Source organism: Bactrocera tryoni, chromosome 2, assembly GCF_016617805.1.
Source record: "Bactrocera tryoni isolate S06 chromosome 2, CSIRO_BtryS06_freeze2, whole genome shotgun sequence".
NCBI classification, from domain to species: Eukaryota; Metazoa; Arthropoda; class Insecta; order Diptera; family Tephritidae; genus Bactrocera; species Bactrocera tryoni.
The window spans coordinates 1,690,358-1,715,504 of record NC_052500.1 but is presented as its reverse complement, the minus strand read 5'-3'; the positions used below and the strand labels follow the sequence as shown (position 1 = coordinate 1,715,504).

The 25,147-nt window shown below is 39.8% G+C and overlaps 1 protein-coding gene across 3 annotated transcripts; it reads left to right on the top strand.

Annotated features, from left to right (window-relative positions):
* The first annotated feature begins 3,859 nt into the window (after positions 1–3,859).
* LOC120769186 (T-box protein H15-like) lies at positions 3,860–23,957 on the top strand. 3 transcript variants are annotated; one of them, XM_040096076.1, is made up of 7 exons: positions 3,860–6,290; positions 6,387–6,651; positions 12,607–12,953; positions 13,021–13,151; positions 21,038–21,323; positions 21,481–21,725; positions 23,087–23,957. In XM_040096076.1, exons 1-7 carry the CDS (start codon positions 6,168–6,170, stop codon positions 23,637–23,639), a joined length of 1,950 nt encoding a protein of 649 aa, XP_039952010.1. In that variant the 5' UTR covers positions 3,860–6,167; the 3' UTR covers positions 23,640–23,957. The 3 variants fall into 3 exon arrangements, with proteins under 3 accessions (XP_039952010.1, XP_039952009.1, XP_039952008.1); XM_040096075.1 differs by having other exon boundaries at positions 3,860–6,651; positions 12,607–12,941; XM_040096074.1 differs by having other exon boundaries at positions 3,860–6,651.
* Positions 23,958–25,147: the final 1,190 nt, after the last annotated feature.

Genomic DNA, 25,147 nt, shown 5'->3' with positions numbered 1-25,147 from the left:
TTCTGTGCCTAGAAGTTGAGCAGCTTTACTATCCAACTGTGATCACTCGACGAAGAATTTATTGCACAAGTTTCATTTCATTTTTATATAAAAAAATTCTGCGGTTAACATCCTGGTTATATCGCCGCTATTATTTCAAACACAGTTGTATGTTTTTGAGAAATAATAAGGAAAACGTTAACTTTGGTTGAACCGAAACTCCAATACCTTTCAAAAATAATTTTTTTTTCATACAAGAACCTGATTTTGATGGGCCACTTTGTATGACAGCTATATGCTATAGTCGGCAGTTCCGACAAAACCACTATAACAAGCATAGCTTTGCAAAAATTGGCAATTTCTTATGGAGAAAAGAGCGTGTTCAAAGTTTGAGACCTATATCTCGAAAACTGAGGACTAGTTCTCGTCCAGACAAGTGGACGGATAGACGAACATGACTAAACTGTCTCAGCCCGTCACGCAGATATTTTACATAAATATTTAAAAGAGTCTCTCACTTCGTATCGAACTGAATAAACCTTGTTCAGGGTATAAAAATTGCATCCAAAATACTTTTTATGAAATAATGAGCTTATGAAATTCGAAATGAGACCTCACCAAATTGAATCATTTATCGAAACTACCATAACGCAATAAAAGTATGGAAATGAATTTCGAAAACACGCACCTCATTTAATAGGCCTGTCAGCCCTGAATAAACAACATGCCACCAGGAAAAAAAAAAATTAATAAAAAACAGAGAAAAAGCAGTTGCCACCGTCCGCTGCCATTACACCAGGCTTAGCCAATGCAAACAAACAACAGCAGTGAGACACTCAACGCACAGGAAGGGAAAAAATATGGTGGAATATGTAAATGAGGAAACAAATCATTGAAAAATTGTCACCGTGTGTGCAAAAAGAAATGTAATAACAAAGTATGCAATGAAACAGTAAAAAATAAAGCAACTTCAGCGTGTGTTTTTGTGTGCAGAAGCGCGAGATACCTTAGGCTATACGCCAGCAGTGGAGGTTATTACCGTTATTACCGCCACCATAGCCGCCATTATCGGTTTGTAATAGTGAGTGTATGCAACACAATTACAACAGAAACAACCACCAACAGACGCGACCGCGCAGCAACAAAGCCATCATTACCAGTGTCACCGCCGCCAACATCGACACTGTCACCAACCAAATCAACAGTGCCACCACAATGCGACGCATGCAAATGAAACTCTCTGACGGCAAGGAACCGGAGGCGCGCAGACACACTAGTCCACGGCCTCGGTGATATGTGCGAGCGCAGCTGACAACTTCGAAAAGAACCATCAATATGAAAGCAAACTAACGCGGATATGCATATGAGGCATACGTACATATGTAGGGTGTATGCTGTGCAGAAGACAAATACAACAAACATAACAAAGTTCTGCCGTGTGGCAATGGCGGCAAGTTGACAACGGCAGCCACTTCCTTTCGCTCCGTAATTTGTGTTTCCTTTCACACGCCATTGAGCTGGCCGCGCGAAGGAAGACGCCGCGAACAGACTGCCAGCAAAAGCAGATGAAAGATCTTACAAAAGAAAAATGTGCAAACAAACATCTCGCGCCATCTTGCGCAATGCGGCTCTCCAGTAGCGTTGCGACATACATAGCCAATAAGCACATGTGTGTGTGTGTCTGTAAAGCGAATGAATTGTGGCTTAATATCCGCGAATGCAAATAAACTTATTTTGAAACAGCCTCCGCATTCACAGAAACACAAGAAAACATCATAAATTCGTAAATTGTTTATGAGTTGGTAAAACTGCCTCTGCGGGCGGTGGGGGAGACAAGGGTGGGTGCAGATGTAGGCTAGGAATGCTACTTATAAATTAATAAACTTACATATGCGTCGCTTCTGTTGCCGCGCTTCTGCTATGATTACTTTGAGCTGTTTATTGTTGTTGTAAATGGCAATAAATTTGTAATGCCACATTGACAGTTGCTGGTGGCGCTGATATCGGTAGTGCCCCCTAAGACTCAAACACGCATTTCTGCGTGTGTGTGTGTGTTCATGAATTTGCTTAAGTATGCTCGTGTGACAGTTTCGAAAACGGCCTAACGTTTTTCCCATTTCGGCTTGTTGGGTCGCTTTATAGCTCAAATGCGTCCCTTTATCCTTCCGTTTGTGGGCTTAATTAAGTTTTCAAATTCAAATTTTAGGAAAATTAAGTGGGCGTTAGTTTGAACTTTTTTACAATTGTTTTATTGCCCTTTCATTGGGACATTCATAAATTCATGGAAATACTGGCGTCAATTGAGAGCTCAATTCATGATGATTATATTATAAATGAATTTACATAAAAAAAAGTTTTTTATTAATAATTGCTTACACATGTATAGCTTTTTTCGAATGCCGGATGTGATATCAAAATCTCATTAGCGCTCACCACTACTTTTGTTAGAAAAAAGTTAACTAAATCCTGAACCATAACTCTACAGGAACAACAATATGAGAAAAAAGTACCCGAGTTCGCTTTCAAACTAATCCCCACCAGATGTAATACACTTATGCCAACGATTTTTCCAGTCCTCCTTTTCATTTATGGGATGGCCTTCAGCTGCTTCAACAATTTTTTTATCTCTTAGATCGACTGAAAACGGGTTCCATTCCGATGATTATTGACTTGTTTGCATGTCAAACTCATAAGTCCATGTCTCATCGACAGTTATAATGCTCTCCAAGAATATGGGATCGGAGTTCGAACGATCAAGCATGTCCAAAAAGACCTCGCGAGAGATGTCGAGTGCTTTTTTGTCTCAATGTATATTAATTTTCTTTAAAAAAAAAGAAAAGAAAAAACGGTAACTTCGGTAGCACCGAAGCTACAATAACCCTCACAAATACTGAAGATTTCTTACAAGAACTTTGATCGGTCAGTTTGTATGGCAGCTGTATATATTATATACTGCTCCAATTTGAAAAATTTCTTCGAAGATGGCACCATCGCCTGAGATAACATCCCATGAAAATTGCTTGAAGAAATCACCTCAGATAGAAAAGCTTTCCATGTAAGAATTTGATTCCTATCGTTCAGTTTTATAGCAGCTATTTATATGCTATAGTGGACCAATATCGACGGTTCCGACAATCGAGAGAAATGGACGAATGCCAAATTTCTGGTCGATATCTCAAAAACTGAGAGACTAATTCGCGTTTATTATGGCGGAGAGACGAGAAGACAAGCGAACATGGTTAAATCGACTCAGCTCGTCAAGCGGATTATTTAAACACACATTTTACAGGGCCTCTGCCGTTTCTTTTTTATATTACTAACATCGTGGCAAACTTAATATGTATACTCTGTTTAGAGAAAAAAAATTTGGGACGGAATCTTTACGGTTGTTGTCATGAAAATGCTTTGAAAAGAAAAGTCTTGAGAGTTAGAGTTTATAGATTATTGTAGAGTGACTAAGAAAGAATCCCCTTAAAACCAGAGCCGGCCCGAAACAATTCACCGCCCTAGGAAAATGTCAAAATATACGTCCCTTAAACGCCTATTTTGTCTTAACAACCTGTTCAAGGTATAAATATGTAAAAAAAATTACCAAAATGCGGCTCTAAAACTCTTGCGCCCTATGCAATTGCCTAGCTTTTCTATATGGAAGGGCGGCCCTCCTTAAAACAAAACGCAGAGAGAAAGAAAACTTTTCTGACCGACGGACATAGTTCGGTAATAGTTTGAGATGAGACATACTAGCCTCAACAACTTCATTTAAAGAAGTAAGCACCTCAGCAAAATGTTCCAAGGTTCAATAAAATTTCGCAAAATTCTATTAAAAGAAATTTAAAAAATAATAAGCGAAAAATAAAAAAATACAAAAAAATGCTTTATTAATCAGGACATATTCCTGCAATACCAACTGATACTAGCACTGCAAAACAAATACAATAGAAGCCCACAATTTAGTATTACCTACTTGATGTACATATTTCATCTATTGCAAAAAAATAATAACATTTCAATTCTACAAACTTATATTTCAAATAACATTTAAGTACATATTCATATGTATTTATTTATGTATTTATGCACTCAATCGCAACATTTCACTCAAACCATTTTTCGCTCACCTTTAGTTCTGAAACGTGGTGGAAAATGTGAAACACAACAAAAGCAAGCTGAAGAATTCTCACCATTGCTCACTCCACAGACGAAGCGTTGCAAAGGAAGTGAAACGAACAAAACAAGTTCTGCTTGTTATTCCACTCAATACCACTCGGCCAATAAATAAAATATTAACAAATGCGAGCAGCTGTCAACAGACGATGTTCACAGAAAAGACCTTTGCAAATAGAAAAAACAACAAAATGACGAATTTATCATGGCTACATTACGCGCGCGCAAAAGAGATGGCTACAGTTCATCTCTGCCCCCTATTTGAGCCCATGTAGTGTTCACAAGCGGCAGGCGACATTTTGGAATCAACTTTGGGCGGCTATAGACGGTGCAACAACAAAGTGGAGAGCCACTATTCGAGTCATACAAGGAATGCTATCTCTTTCTGACTTAAGTAGTGAGAGTTTGAATAAAAACCTGCAGTCCCAGCAGTGTATGATAGAGAAAATCCAATTGGAAGACTACTATCTCGTTCATATCAGAAGGAAATATCTCCAACTATGTAATCTCTCGATACCAACTAAACCAAGTTAGCTCTTTCTCGCACATTTGCTTAGCGGATCTCTGTGAATTCCTATAATATTGAATAACTTCAGTGTGTTTATTCAGTTAGGCAACACATGAGTTCAAAACGTATAACCTCTCCTACAGTACTCACTGAGAGACCATGTTCTAGCCTATGTAAACGAATATGCGGACGTAAGTTGCTGTGCAATCACATTTCCATTTTGACTTATTTTTGCAGAGAGCCATTTCCAAAACGAAAGAGCCCCCCAAACAAGCGTATTGTTGATGTGAGACTGTTTTTTACACTCCTAAGTGGATGAGTGAGGACTTGACTTGATTGCTTTGAGGAAGGTGCCCGCTGTCTTCGACGCAGCAAAAGAATCAAATTGCTCAAGTAGGCGTGTTGTTGTAATTCTGTTATAATTCCGCTTTGCAAGGTGCTCAGCTCCATTGTATCTCTCCCTTCTCTCCGCCTTGTGGCTGCCACCCATCAGCCGGCTTTTCAACTGACCGTTGCTTACTGTCTGCTGCCAAGTTGAGTTTCAAGTGTTGAAAAGATAAATTTCTCCGCTCGTCGGGTTAGATTCTCTACTTTTCGACTCGTTTGTGCCGCTCGCCTTGTGATCTTTTTGCCTTTAGCCGCTACAACATTTCGCTAATATGATTTGTTGTTGGCGCTTTTTGCTATTGTTTTTTGGCTGGCTCGTTGTGAATGGCCGTTTACTCGTCGCTCAGGCAATTGTCGCCTCCATCGATCAGCTGCTGTTGCTGCCGCTACGGCCGCCACCACTTGCTGCCTTTCAGCTTGCCACTCGAGTGCGTTTCGCACAGTCGACCCCAACAACACAGCGCCGCCGTTCGCTCTGTTTCAATTTATACTGCCGACGCTTTCGTCCAGCTCGTCGCTTCGTTGCCAGTGAAACGCTACCGCCTCCGTGGCTATCAGCGCGTCTTAGCTGTTTTTACCAAATCCGCCAAACAACTGTTTGCGGCGCGTTTGCTATGTTGCGCCTAAGCTATGTCGCTTGCCGGTAACTGAGCAGCGCGTACGACTGGGGCGAGCAGGCGCCACCTGACATTTCGCCAACAGCCGCCGTTTGGCATCTTCATTCATTGGTCAGCGTGACAATGGAGCGGTTGTCGTGTTAACGGATTTTCGAGTTGTCGCCGTCGCCACTTACGCATTGTAAACTCGTACGCTGCGCGTGTTGCACGCGTACACTAAAATCGAAAAGCGAAATAGTTCGACCAAAGAAATCAAATATGGAACTTAAAGTACTTGCGATTGTTTGTTGAACAAGATGCAAACCGGAAATTACTTGAATCGCAAATTTGAAATCAGTGAAAGACCAGAACGAAATTTTTCGGGAATGTGATGACAAATAAAGTTTTGAAATAATAAAAAAAATTCTCAGAAACTATTAACGATTGTAAGAAAGATTTTCACGCTTATAATATCCCCAGTGTCCGTTTGTGTGAAAAGAAAATAATTTTCCAAGTGTTAACATTGAGATAAAATGCTTCTGAGCAACAGCTCCTCTGAAGCCCAGCAACAACAACAAACCGCATCAGCGCCATCGCCGCAAACCCAATTTAGACAGCAAAAGCTGCACGATAATCAACACCACCAGAGTCAACAGGAAAGACGAAATTTCACCAACAATAATAACAACAACTACTACTACCATAACGAAAAGCATAATCTGAATTATTTGCCCGCTAACGTGACACAACAGGTCCCGAAACCAGCGTCAGCATCAACGAAATCCACACCCACCACCGCTGCCGCCGCCGTGGCAGCAGCCGCTGCAGCTGCCACATTGTTGTTAAACCAATCTGGCGTTTTCGCAACAACTGCCGACGCGGCAACTAGAACAGCGACAGCCACCACAAATATCATCAACGGTAATTCCTGTGTCGGCGCCACGGATTTCTCAATCGCTGCGATAATGGCGCGAGGCGCGAACGCCTCGAGCCGCGAACCATCCGAAAGGAGTTTGAGTGAGTAATGAGATGTACTTATCGTTCTTGTATTCTTATCATGCATTTGTTGAGCTGCACATGTGTGCCTCGTTTGTTAGCGATAGTGTATTTCATTTGTTAAAAGTAACAGTAATGTCACAAAATATTTTCTTACTATGAAATGGAGGCCAGGGTGCCTATGTTCCACATAGGATCTTTGATATGTATGTATATATATGTATATTTATTAAGCTTTGTAATATTTTCACAGGAGTTTGGGTAGTCATATAATGAAGCCTCTTTATGAAAAGTTTTATTTACAGTAGTAAAGATTAACTAAAAAGTTCATTGAATATTTTTCAAAACATGGCACTCTAGATATAACAGTCCTTGGACATATGTACATATGGTCTAATAATAATTCCTAGCTTACATTTAGACAACCTAGGAATTTTTGATATTTTTAACTAAGTTCGGCCTTTGTATTAGAAGTTATCGTTTAAAGGATCGTCTGAGCGTGAAATTTTCGAAAAATCGATTTTTTTTGTTCACTCAAATTTTGAAATCGAAGTTCAAATTATTACGGTCGCTACAGCGTTTCTTGTAGAAAGGTAACAGAGTGGAGAACGGAGCGTTTTTCTCAGAGTGGTGTTTTTCAAAATGATTTCCACTCTAAAAGGAAGAGTTTTGAAGGTATCTAGTTTTAATTTGGAGAGAACATTTTTAACGTCATTCTCTATCGCGCTATGGAAGCTTTTTTTTTAAATCTTTCTATGAAAAACTGTCGAAAAAATTTGGCATCCGATACTTTTGTTCAAACCGCCTCCATTTTGTCAAAAATCGCGAAAATCAGTGACTTTTCAGAGATTCACACTGAGCCGATCCCTTAAAGAGGTCACAGGTTTTCAAATTTCTTGCATTGCATGTAGCAGGGACCGACCTTCTAAACATTTCTTTAATGCTAATAATTTGACAGTTTTTGATGGCTACATCCAGAAATCGTTAGTTTTGTGTTCACAAGGATGAGATATTAATGCTCCTACACCGATCCTACAAATACGCATCAACAAACATAGCGAAATATCAAAGATCTTGATATTAATTCATACTAAATTAATAAAAAAACAGTCGAATTTCCACAAAGCGAACCTCAAGGGGCCAAAAACAGTCTTCGTTATGTAGAGAACTCCTAATTTCGTTATATTTGTTTAGAAAGGTTGTGTTTTATGTTGCAGTTCTATTAAAAGTAATAAAAAAAGTTATTTTTTGCATTTAGTATTCCAAAATATTACTTAAAATCTGAGTTCTGGTAAAGGCTTTCATTAGTTTTCATCGTTTCTTGTTATCTTTTTATGCACATCGGCTCATGAATTAAATTGGAGGTATAACTTGGCATTCATGGACAATTTTTTTCGTTGATATTATTTAAATTAAATTTTGTATAATTTCTCCAATATATTTTCGCTAATGAGACTTCCTAAAAATCTTCTTATAATAACATAAACATTTTCAGTAACTCCTCAGGTTTTTTCCAAATACGCTGGAGCTGAACTATGTATTTAAAATTTTTAATAAAAAACACTTTTTTACCCTTAACAGGGTATATTAAGTTCACCATGAAATTTGTTACACCTAGAAGAAAACGTCGGAGATCCTACATATAAAATATCTTATAAATGCCTTTCCCTTTGCGATCCGAGGTCGATCTGAATTCCTTTTCTTCCAAAGAAGCTTCTTATTTGTCGAAATCGCCGATATCGAACCACTTTTACAAACTGAACGTTCGAAATCAAGTTTTTGTAAGGAATCTTTTGTGTTTCTGGAGGATATTATAGCTTCCTTACAACCGATTTTTGCTTGTTTATTTAGTTAATAGTTTTGATTATTATATTTATTTTGCATATTAGGACTACTTCTCATATGGAAATGTTAGCAAAAGAAGGAGTATGTGCGGCAGGAAAGTCCTCTAAGGAATAATAGAAAGTCCAGAAAGAGTTCTATGGGCTGTAGAGCGCAGAGGGGAGATACTTAAAATATGCTTCATTTTTCACAGTGCCAGCGAATAGAAATGTTAGCGATTTTCACCTTATTCAAAGGCAAATAACTATTTGTAGACTTCGTTAGTGTGATTGACTGTTGATATTTACCGTTCTTTAAATTCTATTTTCAATCTCTTTCTTTCATTTTGATTTTAATCGCCTTTTGCTTAGCCTTAACGGCGAATTAGATATTTTATTATCAGATTGAATTGACCTGCACTATACAGGCGTGTTTCATTAACTCAAATCTGCCTATTTGCCCTGCAAACAAAGAGCTTGAGACCAAAGCACAACCACAAACACGCAAAATTATGTGTTTATCAAAAGTGTTAATGGCATGTTAATCTGCATATCATGTCCGGACATAATTTTCTTGTGAGACTGTTATGTTGAAACGAAGTTATTTTGTTCGACCTTCTGTTTTCGTCGGTATTTTGATGTGTATGCAAATATTCACACATTTCGAAATCAGTCAGGCAAATCAAGAAAAGTTTCACGCCCATAAATAAATATAATATATGCAGAAACACTCGTAATTATTATTATATCCCAAGTGTTGTTGCGCACATTTATTTATGCATACATATTAACAGGAAAACGCCTCGAAATCGCCACAGTAAGGCGCTGCTAGCCAAGAGGCACTCAGCCGCCAGCCGCCAGCCGCCAAGCATGGAGACGTACGAGACAGCTGAGACAGCCGACAGCGCATGCAAATAAATGTTTTTCACACTTCAACATCGTTGAAAGGAAGAGGAAGCGCATCATTTTAGGCTTTTCGAAGAAGTCACCGCAATAACTAAATAGTGTGTGTAAAAGCCAAGACATGTGCGAGCGTGTGTTTGTGCGCGTTTGTCAGTTCTTCACTTCATTGTGATATGCAAATTTCAAACAATATTTTTCTCTGCTGCTGTGGGGTGTTGAGATCTGACAGAGTTGACCAATAAATCTGCATAAAACTCAAAAATCGCTAAAAATATCTGAATATTTTTGAGCTTAATGTATAATTTTATAATCTAACGCGCTTGGGTTAAAATATTAGGGGAGAATAATAATATGAACAAAAGGTTAAATGTCATAATTTATATGGCACTTAGTTGCAACACCCAATAAAATGAAACTATTCCGAAATCTACATTTTTTTCTTTTAATTAAGACGCACTACACACACTTCCTTATATATTTATATATGTTATTATTAGTGAAAATTTTTAGCAAGTATTGTTGAGGGATTCAGATTGACATAATATAAAGATTATATATTGGGATGGATCAGAATTAACGAAAATTTTTGACTATAAAAAATGGGTTCTTAGATACCTCTACGGAAATCTATTCGAGTATGAGCATTTTTGTAACAGAAAGGTCCTCCTTACATTTTTTTTTTGTTTTTCATATTAAATATCGCGTTTCATAGATTTGAAAGGAAATCGCGTATCTTACGAAATGGTCTCTTACGATTTCTCCTTAAACCTAACCGCTTAAATGATATTAACCGTTGAAGTTTGATTATTTTGAGGCGATTTCGTTTTTATGAATTTTATATCACAATGAAAAAAAATCAATTTAAATTGCAAAACTCACTGTTTCTTAGACTAGTGCAGAAGAAAAATTATAAAAAAAGAAAGAAATTCATAGTATGTTGAAACCCATCGGAAACGAAAGATAAAATAAACATCAATTTTTCTTTTTTTTTGCATTTTCTGTTCCCTTTCTCAAAACACACTTTTTTAAACTGGCGGACATGATTCCGGTCGAACCACTCTACCGATTTGCTTAATTTTTTTTAAATGTTCACAAAACGCCTGGCTATCGTCCCTATAATTTTTTATAATTTATTGACAATGTTATGATAAAATTTATGTAAAAAAAAACATAGGAAAATATTAAAAAAAAACGCTAATTACTTTTTTATTTATCAAAATTTTTCTTGATTCTAGTATAGACGATAACCATTCACGTACTTTTTAAGAACAAATTGGGTTTTTGTGTTTCAGATGATCCAAACATGAGAAATCGTGTCCGCCAGTGAAAAAACGCATGTCATTCACCCAGCCATTTCTCCCACAGATGCCATCACGAAATTCCGAAAAAATTTGTTCATACACTCTACGATATACCTCATGATATGTGAAAAAGTTCTTTTCAATACAAATTTCTATGAAAAAAATGTCAAAATTTTTGTATGCAGATTTTTTCACATAACCTCAAAATTTATGTAAAAAATTTGAAAAAAAATGCAGTTTTTGATTTTTATATTGTACAAAAACTTGTTTTCTGTAATGAAATTTGGGGTAAACTTACCTTGTTATGAAGCTAACACACTGTATTTTTTTAAACTCAATTTTGTTTCAATATGAGTAGTTTCCATATCGTTTTTATTTCGCCTGTAAAATTATGAAAAGTGAAGCGAAGAGTAGAATTACGTTATTTTGCATTTTAGATGATATGTACTTGTATTTCTTATTAGTATCTATCTTTCTAAAAAACACGTTTCCCTTCTATAATAATAAACAGTTTTGGACCGAAGAGAAAAGTTTTCAAAAAAGGGGGAAATACATGATAAGTGAGAAAAATCACTACTGAAACTTGTGTTAACATCTACCGTTTAAAGTGCTAGTTGAAACATTTTATAAGACCCACTTGCCTATTATCTTCAAAACTTAGGTTTTAAGCTCAGAAAGTTTGGTTTTACTATGCACATACTTACGGAACTACTAAACTTGATTTGAAATATTTTTAGAAACTCTTTAGCTCTTTGAAAAAGCTCTTTTTTTATAAAAATTGTTGAAAGTTAAAATTTTCTTAAAAAACCCATATTCGGCTTATAGAGCACTAAATAAAATAATTTTTTACCAATGCTCATCAAATTTTCGGAAAATCAGTTGTAAAGTAAACTTCGATATGTTGCAAGAGATATAAGCATCGGGAGCTACTTGCTAAAATACATTTTTATTTAATGAGAGGAGCAATAATTTCTTTGTCAAATTAGGCAGAAATCGAAAATTAATTGGAAAACTCGACAAAGTCGATAATTCGTTTTCAGGATTCATTGAAATCCTGATTATTAGTTCACAATACAAAAATGCAAGCAAATGCAAATATTTTAATGCTAATGAGTATACAAATGACGGAAATGCGTGAACTTGATTACCCGATAATTGTCGCATCACATTTTCAATAAAATCAATGTCAACCAGAAAAGCAAAAAATGCAGCGCATTCGACGAATTTCCTAAATTGTTTATATTATTTATAAGCAAAAAAAGGAGTAATAATAATAAATGCAAAATGTGCACAGTGTATGAATATATACGCGTGAATATGTGTGAATGTGGCCGCAAATTGTTTCGGAGCCAATTGGTCAAGTCATTTGCATGAAATAATTTCATAAAACAAATAATTGAATTTCATATCTGAAATATGCATCTGCGCGGCGCCAATTACGCACTGGGGGCATGCCGCATTCACTCACTCCGAGTACATGCAAAATACGGTTGCAGTTGCATATTGTTGTTGCTGTCATAACAGACGCCAACTTAATTGTGTCTCATTAGTGGCAGGGAGTGCATTCTGGTTGCAACGCACCAATATCCACAATAACCATTTTCAAATTTACATACAAATATACACATTCCTACATCTGTATTTATGTACATAGGTGTGTGCGTAGCCGCCCAAAGAGGCAATTGCGATAACAGAGGGGCCGTTCTGGCTGTCACGTCTGCGTGTAGCTTTTGACAGCCAGCGAATTGTACGCGCTGGAGTCAGAGTGCGGAGCGCCACGTTGTTGACAGACCTCGCCCCCATAAACCTAATCGAGGTGTCAGCCAGGGATACACTTACACACTTTTTCGCTTGCAGCATTTCGCCAATATTTGCCTTTATAATTTTATAATAATTAGCAGCATTTTACAAAAACCAAAATAAGTTTTTCTTTAATCCTTCTCCAAACATAGGTCCACTTTCGGTGGAACCCTATCCCGAGCCAGACGATGACGTCGATGTGGATGTTGATGTGGTCGACTGTAGCGACTCCGAGTCGCCGTCGGGGCGCGCAATGCGTGCCCATCACCGCCATCAGTTGCAGCAACAGCACCTGCCACAGGCGCACCACAAACTACAACGGCATACGCACCACAGTCAGCATAGCGCCAGTGTTAGTAACGGTGATAGCACCGGTGTACAACAACAACAAACGAGGCGTAGCAGCAGTCGGGGGCGTGCTTCACCGCAGAGCCCCAACAGCTCCACCGCGAACGACGAGGATCGCCTGTCGCCGGAGCCCGCGCAGGTAAAACGCAAAGTCAGCACAACCCACTCCTAAGCCCCCGGAACCATACGCGACTAATTTGCTTTTATTTTGTTGACAGTCTGCACCGAAAATTGTTGGCTCCTGCAACTGTGATGAGCTGCTGCCGGTGCAGTGTCACCTGGAGACGAAGGAACTGTGGGACAAGTTCCACGAATTGGGCACAGAGATGATAATCACCAAAACGGGGAGGTGAGTCCGAATTGAATTATCAAAGTAAAGCATTGTGTGTTTTCCTCTAAGTTCTAGTAGCGGCTTGGAAATGTAAAAACTGCATTTTAAGTGCTTTGGTATAATTATGCAACATAGAAGTGTTAATCTTGAAAATATCGAGAACTTAGTTGCGCATACATGGTTAGCCAACAGGAAGCTTTCAGCCTCTTAGCTTTAGGTATAACGGTACTTTTTTGAAATTTTGAATTTTCTCCTCAAAAATTTTAGAAAAAAGCACAATTTAGAAGTCCAATATTATCCTTGATATTCCCAAAATCAGACTCTAACCTATACTGCAAAATTTTTCCAAAAAATAACAACAATAACAAAATTTTGACCAGGGGCGGATTCAGAGCAGAATTTCGGGGTGGGTGGGGAACTATACAATTTTGTACTTGGAACTCAAAGTCCTTTTCTTTGCGGTGTGTCACCTATGATGAAAATATTGCATTACTTTTAACTACTCTCCGTTGTGCCCCCTCCGCGGATCCGCGCCTGATTTTGACGCACGTTCATGTTGCATGTTGCAAACGCAGTCATGTATTATAGTAAGCCGAGTACTTTTAGTATTTGTGTCATGTGGTTGTTGTTGTTGTTGTTGCCGTTGTTAGTTCCGTTTTCGCAAATATCCTTTGCTCTTTAATTACGAACAGGACGCCGACAATGCGCACACATTTTGCCTACCAGAACCACGCACACATACAGACGCCTAGCCGTTTATGGTCTGAAGCAAAGTTGACTTGTTGTCACATCGCTCAGCGGGTCACTCATTAGCTGCTTGCTTCGTTCCCACTCGGCAAATTGTAGCCCTTTGTTCTTGGCCAAAATGTGGGTGCACTTTCGTCACACATGCCAAGCGTAAACGCCTGGCCGTCCGCCCGCCCGGTCTCGTAACGGCGGCACTCAGCTTGTTACACGAGCCGTCCGTCGGCGTTTCGCTTACCGCACTTTGAAGATATGAATCGATGTCAGCACTTCGTTTGTCATTATTTCAGAGCGTATTTGTTTTTGCACTCATTCTAATGTGGAATTGCAACGCGACTTGCATGCGTGGGCGTGGCAACGTGGCAAACATATGCAAGGCAAATACACTTTATTAGTTATTCCACAAAGTATATATTATGGATATTTTCTGAAATGCAAATTTTTGTTTCAAAAAATCAGTTGAGTAATAAAACTGGCTTCCAAAGTCAAGGAATTTCTTCTTGGTTCTCTTCGGTCTGAATAAAATTCATTGATAAATGTTTAATTCGAACAAAAGACACAAAAAACGCTAATTTCGGTTGCACCGAAGCTTTAATACCCCTCATAATTACAGAAGATTCCAAAAATTACAAGCACTTGATTCCAATTCTTCAGTTTTATGCTGCCTATATGCTATAGTAGTCCGAACTGAACCATTTTAGGGAGATTGTAGTACCACATTAGATAATAATCCAATCGAAATTTTAAAGATATCTCTTATAATGAAGATGTTTTCCATTCAAGCATACAAATTATATACTATAATGGTCCGACTTCATTTCGGACAAATGAGCCGTTTCTTGGGAAGAAAACGAAGTGTGCAAAATTTCAGATCGATGTCTCCAAAACTTAGCGACTAGTACGCGTATATACAGGCAGATGGACGAAAAAGTGGGCGTACGGACAGACAGATGGACATGGCTGAATCGACTCAGATGGTCATACTGATGTTTTATGTATATATTTTATCGGATATCCGACGTTTCCGTCTAAAAGTTACAAACTTTATATAGCCTGTTCAGGGTATAATCTGCTATAACCCTACTGTAACTCATAATTCCTTTATTTACGCCCATCGATTGTACCAATTATTTTTTCCGTCCAAAGATTGAAAAGGAAACACTACAAAGGCGCCACTACATGCAACTTATCGTCAGCAGTTAGCTATTTTACGGCTTGTTGCCGTCACATAATGGCAATGTAATGCTTTCTATGACTCCTTGACATGCAAATGCGCATGCGTAATGAAAATTGCTCAAAACCGACGGTGGAGAAATATGCATTTGAGGATTTTCAATAAAGTACGCAAATGCAATTATCCTGTTCATACATAGAATACTAACTGGAGGTGTGTGAATATCGATCACTCTTCGGGAGATATTGGAAAATCGCCGAGCGAATATCTGCCATGAAAATTCCGGCGATCCTTTAACTCTTGCAGACCTGTACGACCTGAATATTATACCTAAACCCCAAAACTTCGTGTAGACATACCTCCAAATTTCTCGATCTTTCAGGTCCTATACGAGAAATATTAAATTCGATACCCGAAAAGGATTTTTGGAAATTAGAACTGTTATATATAAAAATCTCTAGCAAAAAATATAGTGATTTATGCGCTCAATCACACGAATGCTTGAAGAAGTCGTGCTCGGGCTCTTTGTCACTGCTTTATGCCGCAAAACGCAGAGTAACTTGGTTGTGGTAAGCAGCGGCATAACACGTGGTCAGCTGTGTTTTTGTTACGCAGTCAGTGGTCGCAGCGGTGCTACCGACAGCCAGCTCGCTCACGTTGGTGAATGCAACAGTAGCAAAAGTGGTCGCAGCGGTTGCACAGCCGTGTGTTTCGAGCTATTGTTAGGCGCGTTAGTTATACTTTAAGTGCCTCTTTGCAGCTATGCCACACATACACAGCACTACTTACACTACTATATTCAAATACACATGCAGCATGTCAAGCTGTGTAAATATGTGTGTGTGTGTTGGTATAGAAGGTGCCAAAATGTTTGCCAACACTCGATTTTACACGCTCCGAGCGAGCGAGCAAGACAGTAGCGGCAGCCACTCGGCTCCACATGCCACTTCTGAGAAATTGAAAACAAATTGAAAAATTGAATTTCACCAAATTGGCATTTCGTCTAATTGCCATGGCAGTTGTTGCGTTGAAAATTGTGATTTGCACGCCACACCTCGCCGCATTCAATAAAAATCCACTTTTACAGCACTTTTGATTGAGGAAAAGTCGGCAAAACTCGAAAATGAACACGCTTATCAGCAGCTTGCGTTGGCGTTGTAATGGCGTGCGAATAATGCGAAAGGCATTCACAGAAAATACTTACACTCGCATACATACACATGTGGGTGTGTTGCCCGCCATTCGCCCCTCAAGCACTTCGGCTTTTTACCGCTTTATGCTTTACTATTTTACGAATTTGTTGATATTCACTAGTTTTTCGCGCCATAAAACGTACCATAAAATCGACACTTGCCACTTCCCGCCCACTGAATGTGTGATATGTGGCGCGGTGCCGGATTTAGACTTTCACACTCGCACGGCGAAAATAGAACCACGCATATACATATGTACGTGTGCAAATGCTGGCTTTTATGTAAGAAAAAATAGTAAGTAAGTAGCAAGTCCTGCACTGAAATAAGTGTAAGTACGTTTGTATGTGAGGTTGGAGCAGCTGAACACGCTGCCAACCGTCCATAAAATGTAAATGGTGAAGACTATGTATGATTTACGGTTTTCCGTTACGATTTCCCTACGCACACGCATGCCGGCAGCAGTGTGTCGCCTCCCCGGCTCTGTCGCCATTTATCCCAAGCGTTCCCCTTTCATCAGTTTATTTTTCACTTACGTTTTACGACGTTCGTGCGGCAGGGCGACGAGAAAGCAATCGTCATGTGAATTTACGTATTCAAATTTCCACCTTTCATAACCCTTCAACCCTTCAAATTTCCCTGATAGCCGTAATACCTTGCCATGCGCTTTGTCATTTTCCTTTGCACTTGGTCTACAGTGCGAAGACTTCGGTCATAAACCATGGCTGGAGTAGTAAATCCGCATAAGAGATGAGTATGAAAGATTGCTAGGAAAAATTCAGAAGCCGAAATGCCTTTGTTCAGGTAGCGGTTAGTAAATGTATCGATTCTCTAGCACGATCTTATGCAAAATCGTTGATTAACTTCGAAGAACCTGTGATGAATAAATATTCCGAATCAACGACGTAATATTTGGGTCACACAAGCTCAAAAAACCTCACTAAGTTAAGTAAGGTTAGCGGTCGATTCTAGCAAAGATTTCACTTGCTGCTGCTTAGAACGCCGTTCCGTAACCTCAAAAGTCCTCACTGGGTTAGGTAAGGATAGCAGTCGATCCTAACAAAGATCTCACTTGGACTGCATAGAACGACCTTCCGTAAACTCAAAAGTCCTCACTAGGTTAGGTAAGGACAAGAGGTCGATCCTAACAAAGATCTCACTTGGACAGCTTAGAACGCCGCTCCGTTATGGTACCCAAAAATACCTATACCTCAGTCATAAGACTGAGACTACAGATTGACAAAACGCTTTGAGTCTATAACAATCTCACTGCTCCAATTTTTTTCCAAGATCACCATTGAAACCATATTCCACATAAGCAACCATGGCGTTAATTAAATTGGTAGTAAGATGTTTATCCAAAATGACATTTACTTAACAAACAACGGTTAACAATAGATTATAACGAAAGAGTTTGCTTGCACATTGAGCTGTTTCTCAAGTTCATAAAACAGGCGCATTCAAAAACTGGGGTACAAATGATTTCCGAATGCAATCGCAGGCAACCGACAGCGTCTTAATAAAAGAATTTTGGTAAGAAATTTCTTGAAATGTTAATGCTTTCATCGTGTTCTGTCGCCAGATATGTTCGCTTTTGGGAAATTCGTCGAGCTTCAACAAAACTCGCAAAACTTCGCTGCGCTTGCAACACGCACCGCTCACTTTTTAGCCACTTCTGCTGTGTTTCGCGTTGGCTTTTCCCAGCGCTGACTAGTTGGCTTGCTTGTCAAGGCCTTATAACTCAACACGATATTTTTTCGTGAAGTGTTTTTGACATTTCAAAAATTATGTACCGAAATGAGTTATGCGATTGTGCACGAAACGCGGCGCAGCGCCTCGCATTGTTGGAGTTCATTAGCGGTGGACATATAATATAATGTATGTATGTGCGCGGCTGTGTGGCTGTGTGTAGGCAGCGGATTTGCTGTTGTTGTTGTTGTCGTTAAAGATATGAGCGCTGCGATAAGCGTTCGCAGGTTTGCGCTGCTGCTTGAGAGCACTTTTTTCTTACGATTCTGTTATATTTTAATAAATGTGCACTACAATAGTGCTAATTGTAGCATGCCGCATGCGGTCTACCGCGTCGTGCCACCTCAGTTGCCGCGCTGAAAGGGAAACAAATTCTTACACAAACGCGCTCGGCCCGGCCGTCGCGAACCGCAGTGCTTGGCGGTGCTTGTTGACTGTTGCCTATCGGTGCGTGTGGCAGATGGCTGATGGCTGTGGGTGGACATCATAAATTCATGCTACAAGTGACATAGAAAATAAACAACCGAGGTTTTTAATTATTCCGTAAAGCGAATGAGGTTGTTCAACACGCCTTTATTTGTTATTTTCGCTGATGATTCGCAATGACATCAATTATCACGCGGCCACCATAAATACACTTTTGCTATTTGCTTTATTATTTTTATTGATTTCGCTGGCATTTGCACCTTGTTGGCTGCGCTTCCTTATTTATTTTATTAGAAAGCAGTAAACGAAATATGTTCACCCTCCCCTCCGCTCATTCACAGTTATAAAAGCGGAATTTTCGCATAATTTTAATCATCCTTTATTGCTCATCTCCTCTTCTAAGCGCACAGACTGGTGGGAATCCCGAAATTCTCGAGGTCAGCTCTCGCGGTTGTTACGCTCGGCCATTTCATTATCAACACCTCGACTCCGGCGCTCGTTAATCCATCGCCGACAAATGCAATAAAACTAAATATGCAAATTTTCCCGCTTTTTATGACAACTCAACACATAAATTTAAATTTTCCGCAGCTTTGCCGCTGTCGCCCGACCCCTCGCCGCCAAGTCTACTGTCGTGCACTTACGAAAATGCTTCTAGGCTTCAAGTTCCTGCAATACGTTTTCGCGTGTGTGTGTGTGTTGGCGCGTCTGCGACTTTGAGGCATATCTGCTGTTGCAACCTGCAACGTGCCACACTTAACATGCACAGACAATAAACGCGCCTCTAATGCCGCGCTTACGGTCCGATTGCTTAGCGGTCACACGCGATCCTTATCGCTGGACTCGATAAGAGGTGTGCGCATTGCTGTTTATTACCTCGCCAACAACAATAACACTGGCAGCGCAGATAGCAGAAACATGCCTTTGAACATTTGCTGCCTTTATTATTATTTTATTAATTTCATAATTCTTACCGAAAACCCAAAAACAACATCGAGATGTGCTGCATATGCAACATATATACATATGTATGTACATATGTATATACATATACATATATGAAAGTTCTATATACTCTTTGACCAACATGCAGGAAAGGTCCCCTGCATTCACGAACGCGGTCAGTTGCAGACGATTCGCTTCGTTCTCGTTTTATCGCTATTTATTACTTGTATGTTGTTCTTGTACCGCTCCCCCCGCCAGGTCAACTCAATACGGTCAAAAGTACAATTTTATTGCGTGTTCTCTGTCCGCTATCCGTTACACTGCGCTTTGTCTGCTGCTTAGCTCAGGTAGGATCATTCTGCTCGACACCACATTCCTTCTTTGTCTGCCTTCTTGCCTCTTTTAAAAAGGCGCATCATCGAGGGCGTGTTTGTTGTTGCTGTTGCGATGATAAATGTCCTTTGAATTAGTTCAGCTGCCGTTTGACGCCGTCGAATGAATTCTTCACAATGAAATATTAATTAAGCTATGAAAATTAGTATTTTTTGTAGCAATTTCACTTTCCTCCAAGTCTTCGCCCAGCAATGTTTGTATGTATGTATGTGTAAGCATGCGTATTCCTTTATATGAGCGTTGTGTTGGCGGCACTTCTGGTTTTTGAGGATCTGAGCGCATTAAATTTTTATTAGCCCTTGATATGTCCGTCTGATATGCTAATTTGTGACAAATGTTGCAAGCCTAATTGTTTCGCATTGTTTTGGGTAAATTGCAGTCAATAGGGTTCAGTGTAAGTAACTTAATCTTTAGTGTTGAATTCACTTAAAACTAATATAACTTTTAAAAATCTACTGTTCGCTTTTAAAGAAAATTATTGAAATAAAGAAAGAAATTCACACTCTTCTCTTAGAGACACCACCGAAAGGAACCAGCATTTTCATGAATGCAACGTTTAAGCTCTCTGTAATCATACTTGCTTGGCTTTCACATAATTGACTAATATTCCAACACTAACTGGGCTCCGCGACGGCCTCATTCGCCTACCTAATTTCTGCCTCCCACTGTTTTATTGGCCAATCAGTTATGATTTACTTAACAACTTGCCACAACGTCAACTTTATCGGCACATTTTGCATGTTCACAGCTTATTAGCCGCATATACAAAACGACTCCATTAAAATTATGGCATTTCGGCAACTTCACATTAAGTAGCACATACATACGTACATATGTAAACACTCATTTACATTACTTCTTAATTTTCTACGAATTTCCATTATACTAACTACAAAAGCTAAGTACGCTTTCTATGCCATACTAATCGGCTACTTAGTAGGATAATGAACTGTTTTCAGCGGGCGTGAGGCTTGTGAACACCGAAAGAGTGGCTCCAAACGTTCGAAAATCTGTGAAAAATCTATCTAAAGGACCTACTCATTTACGGATTTCCAAGTTGAGTGAAATTAAATTGGAAATCATATCTTCAATCTTAAAGCAGTTCGATATGGAAGTTTCGGGCATTTTTTTGAATTAAAACAGAATTAAGCACAAACAAAAATGATCCGAGAGTATCGCACATACATATATGTACATATATTTTATACGTTGTACTCGTATATCCATATTTTAAAGTTCTGAAACTCAAATTATCGCTTTCGTTTTATTTCTTTTCACCACAGACGCATGTTCCCCACCGTGCGCGTTAGCTTTTCAGGACCACTGCGACAGATACAACCACCCGACCGTTATGCTGTCGTGTTGGATGTCGTGCCGATGGATTCACGACGCTATCGATATGCTTATCACCGCTCATCGTGGCTGGTCGCGGGCAAAGCGGATCCACCGCCGCCAGCGCGGCTTTATCCACATCCCGATTGTCCCATAAGCGTGGAGGCGCTGAGAAAGCAGGTGGTCTCCTTCGAGAAAGTGAAGCTGACAAATAATGAAATGGACAAAAATGGGCAGGTTAGTCAATTTAAATTGTGTAAAAGCAAGAGATTTATAAAATTCAGAGAAAAGACTCGCACTAGTGCCCAACTCAGCCACAGCAAACGCACTAAAAACTCAAATAAATCTAAAGTTTTTTCATTTGTGTTTCTGCTTCTTCCAAACCATTTTACAGATCGTACTGAACTCCATGCACCGTTATCAGCCGCGCATACATCTAGTGCGGCTCGCTCATGGACAGAATATACCCACCAACCCGAAGGACCTGCAGGAGCTGGACCACAAAACTTTCGTTTTTCCAGAGACGGTATTCACGGCGGTTACGGCTTACCAAAATCAATTAATCACAAAGTTGAAAATCGATTCAAACCCCTTCGCAAAAGGATTTCGTGACTCCTCGCGTCTGACAGACTTTGATCGGTAGGTAACACACACACATACACCCACTTGCAAGTTATAAGCTTAACGCAGCACAGGCAGTGCTTCTTATAAACTTTCGAGTTTGCAATTGACTATTCATCAGCTATCGCTCCATACCGAAATTCTCGTTGCCATTGGCTATTTAGGGTCCACACGCATCACTCTCCGCTTTCTTCGCATGTCTGCTCGAACATTCGGTAGTGAAAATGATTAATTGCATTCGACGCTTGTCAAAACACGTTCACATTCTTGTCTCACCTCAGCCACTCTGCCAAAGGCAAGGCTAGCGAGACAAAGAGCCACAAAAAGCCACAAAAGCCAATTTAGCAATAAATAAATTTTCAGCAACAATTACGCAGATCACTTGCATCGCATGTTGCGTGCGGGCCCTCGCTGCCGACCGCCTCGCCACAGCTTTCATGCGGCATGCGTGTGACGGCGAATGAAGTGTTAAGAAATATCTCGCATATCATAAAAGCTGAAAAGTGTTTGGCCCGAAAATTTGCCAAATTCGGATATGAAAAAATTGAGAGATAATAAAGTTCGGAATGCTTGCGGTGTGGCAAGCAGCAAAAAGTCGGTAGGAATTTCGAAAGGCAAGCCGTGTTGCAAGTGGCAGGAGAGATTTTTTATTACTCGACACTTTCGTCGCAAGAGCAGGGCACAGCACACAAATGCCGACAGTGTTCGGCTTTGGCAAATTAGCAACAGCAGCAATAAAGCAGCGTAAACGCTTCGCACAGTAGTATGCTCCTACATACTTATATGCGGTACACGCAGGCGAGTACAACAACACAATTAAGCGGCGGCCGTCAGCATTTTAGGTTGGCCGAGAAAATTATAGGTCGGCGCATTTAACTTTGAAGCGCAGTCGTACGTGCAACACGAACATGATCAACTAACGAAACGCTGCTAATAACGAACAATGTTGTTTCTACAACAACACAAACTACAAAAACAACGCATTAAATGCTTTTGTTGCACTGAATGTGTTACCACTTTTTATTGGCGTTATTTTCATTCATCATCTAAGCCGTGTACCAACTCCCTTCGTTGTAGTACATGTTATTTGCGTTATCCGAATGATAATTGCAATCGCAAATGTGACGATAACACTGATCACATACATATAGACACTTGTACACTCAGCGCAACATGGCTCGAAGCGGTATTTAGCGCTGTGTTACAGAAATCAGCCTTTGGCAATGCAATGAGTTACACTTACCTCACGCCAAATAGTTTTGAATTTGTTTCAACATTTGTTTAAAAGAATTTTTCATTTCAAAAATCTTTAAGAACTTATTGAAATTAATGCTAAGCTTTCTCCCAACATTGTTTAAATGCAAATCTCTTACCCACAGCGACCCCATGGACTCCTTTTTGCTCGAGCAGCATCTGCGCTCGCCGCTGCGTTTCTTTCCCGACCCGTTAATGGCGCAGCTATCGCCGCAAGAGGCCGACGCCGCGTCGCTGGCATTTCTGGAGAAGGCGCGCCAGCATCTGCAAATGTTTGGCCGCTCGCCGTACACGGAGATGCTCTTGCCGCAACTGTACCAGCGCCCGCCTGTGCTGAACGCCTTCAACATTGGCATGTGGCAGCAGCAGTGGCCACAGCTGACCGCCGGCTTCATAGCGAGCGCCAATCAACAGGCCGTCGCTGCACAAGCCGCCGCCGCCGCTGCAGCAGCGGCCAATGCATGCCGCACGCCACCACCACCCCCGCCATCGTCTATCATGGTTGGAATAGCACCGCCGCCCCCGGCCACTACACCCTCTTCGTCCGGTTCGGCCTCGCCGGATATGCGTATAAGGCACTTTCAGCGCTACAGCCCGTATCAGGTGCCGCATCCGCAGCAACAACAGCAACAAGTGCCGCAGCAGCAGCCGCCAATAACGCGCTCGCCTCCACTATGAGGAGAGGCCTGAAGCGAGCGGGGATTCAATTGTGCAATCTGATATTTTGCTTTTAATTTCATCGGACATAGATATGCTATTTGGCGTTGCCAGCTGTGTGCGCGCATGAAAAAAGGAAAGGAAACGGTTATTGTTTCGCTTGGCGTGAATTGTAGAATATTTGGATGTGCGTTTGCAGTATTAAAATTATTAAAATTAGGCAATTGCGATAATGATTATGTAAGGCAATGTAAAAATGCTAATTCAAATGAAAACTGTTTAATTTATTGTATTTGTAAAAACGCTACTTTATTTATATATGTTCCTAATCAATTTGTATGTATGTATGTAGTTCATAATGAAAAATATTTAGAAATATCTAATAAATGTATAAATATATATAAAAATATGTCTAGCATCGTAAAACTAAAACAATAATAAATTAATGAGCTTTCAAAAATTATGAAAAACTATGCAATTAAGTAAGGCACAGAGTTGGGGCAAATTATATAAACATGTGTGTGTATTTAAAAATCATCATTTTCGAAAGTGGCGGTACTAATTTTGGTATTTATGTTGTTTTGTAGAATATTTCAATCAAATTATTGCAGAAATAACCTCAACAAATCAAGCATTGAGTGAAAGCTAACTGAACCACTGTGCCTTCCGCAGGGCTCTTTAAGCATCTTTTGGATTTTTTTAATCTTCTACATCTTCCCTGCAAACTATCGTTTTTCATCCTCGTTTCCCTAACGCGTTTAACGGTCTAACAAAAACAAACCTTTAACGGCATATAATCTACTGCTTCTATGAAGTTAATAGCTATAGCGCCAGCTAGATCTCTTGCCTTATAAGTATTTATATTGGGTAGTCGAAAACCTCGAAGACCTCGCTCTGGTCGACCTATCATTGAAAATGTCGATGAAATTATGGAAAAGATTGACTAGGACCGTCACATAAGCAGCCATGACATCGCTAAGGAACTTAAAATTCATCACCAAACGGTGTTGAACCATTTAAAAAAGGCTGGCTACAAAAAGAAGCTAATGTTAGGGTACCACATGGATTGTGTGTGGAAATTTTAATAGATCGAATTAGCATCTGCGATTCTTTGGTAACAGGAGACAACAAGTGAAACAAATACGACAATAATGAGCGAAAAAGATCATAGTCCAAGCGTAGTAAAGCTCAACAAACGGTCGCAAAGCCAGGATTGACGCGTAGAAAGGTTATGCTGAGTGCTCCAGCCTGGTCGAACGATTGAGTCTACATTTTATTGTGAACAACTGATGAGATTGAATCTAGCAATCGAAAAAAAACAGCCAAAACTGATCAACAGAAAGTTCTTCGTCTTCCATCAGGATAACGCTAGACCACACACATCTTTGTTGACTTGGCAACAACTGGGAGAGCTTGGCTGGGAAGTTTTGATGCATCCACCATATAGGCCTGACCTTGCACCATCGGAATACCATTTGTTTTGTTTATTGCAGAACTCTCTTAATGGAGGAAAGTTGGTTTCAAGATAA

Coding starts and splice junctions, on each gene's coding strand:
- LOC120769186 (XM_040096074.1), top strand. CDS start 6,168: ATGCTTCTGAGCAACAGCTCCTCTGAAGCCCAGCAACAACAACAAACC. Junction 13,152..21,037: donor ATAATCACCAAAACGGGGAG/GTGAGTCCGAAT, acceptor TTTTCACCACAG/ACGCATGTTCCCCACCGTGC. Junction 21,324..21,480: donor AAATGGACAAAAATGGGCAG/GTTAGTCAATTT, acceptor ACCATTTTACAG/ATCGTACTGAACTCCATGCA.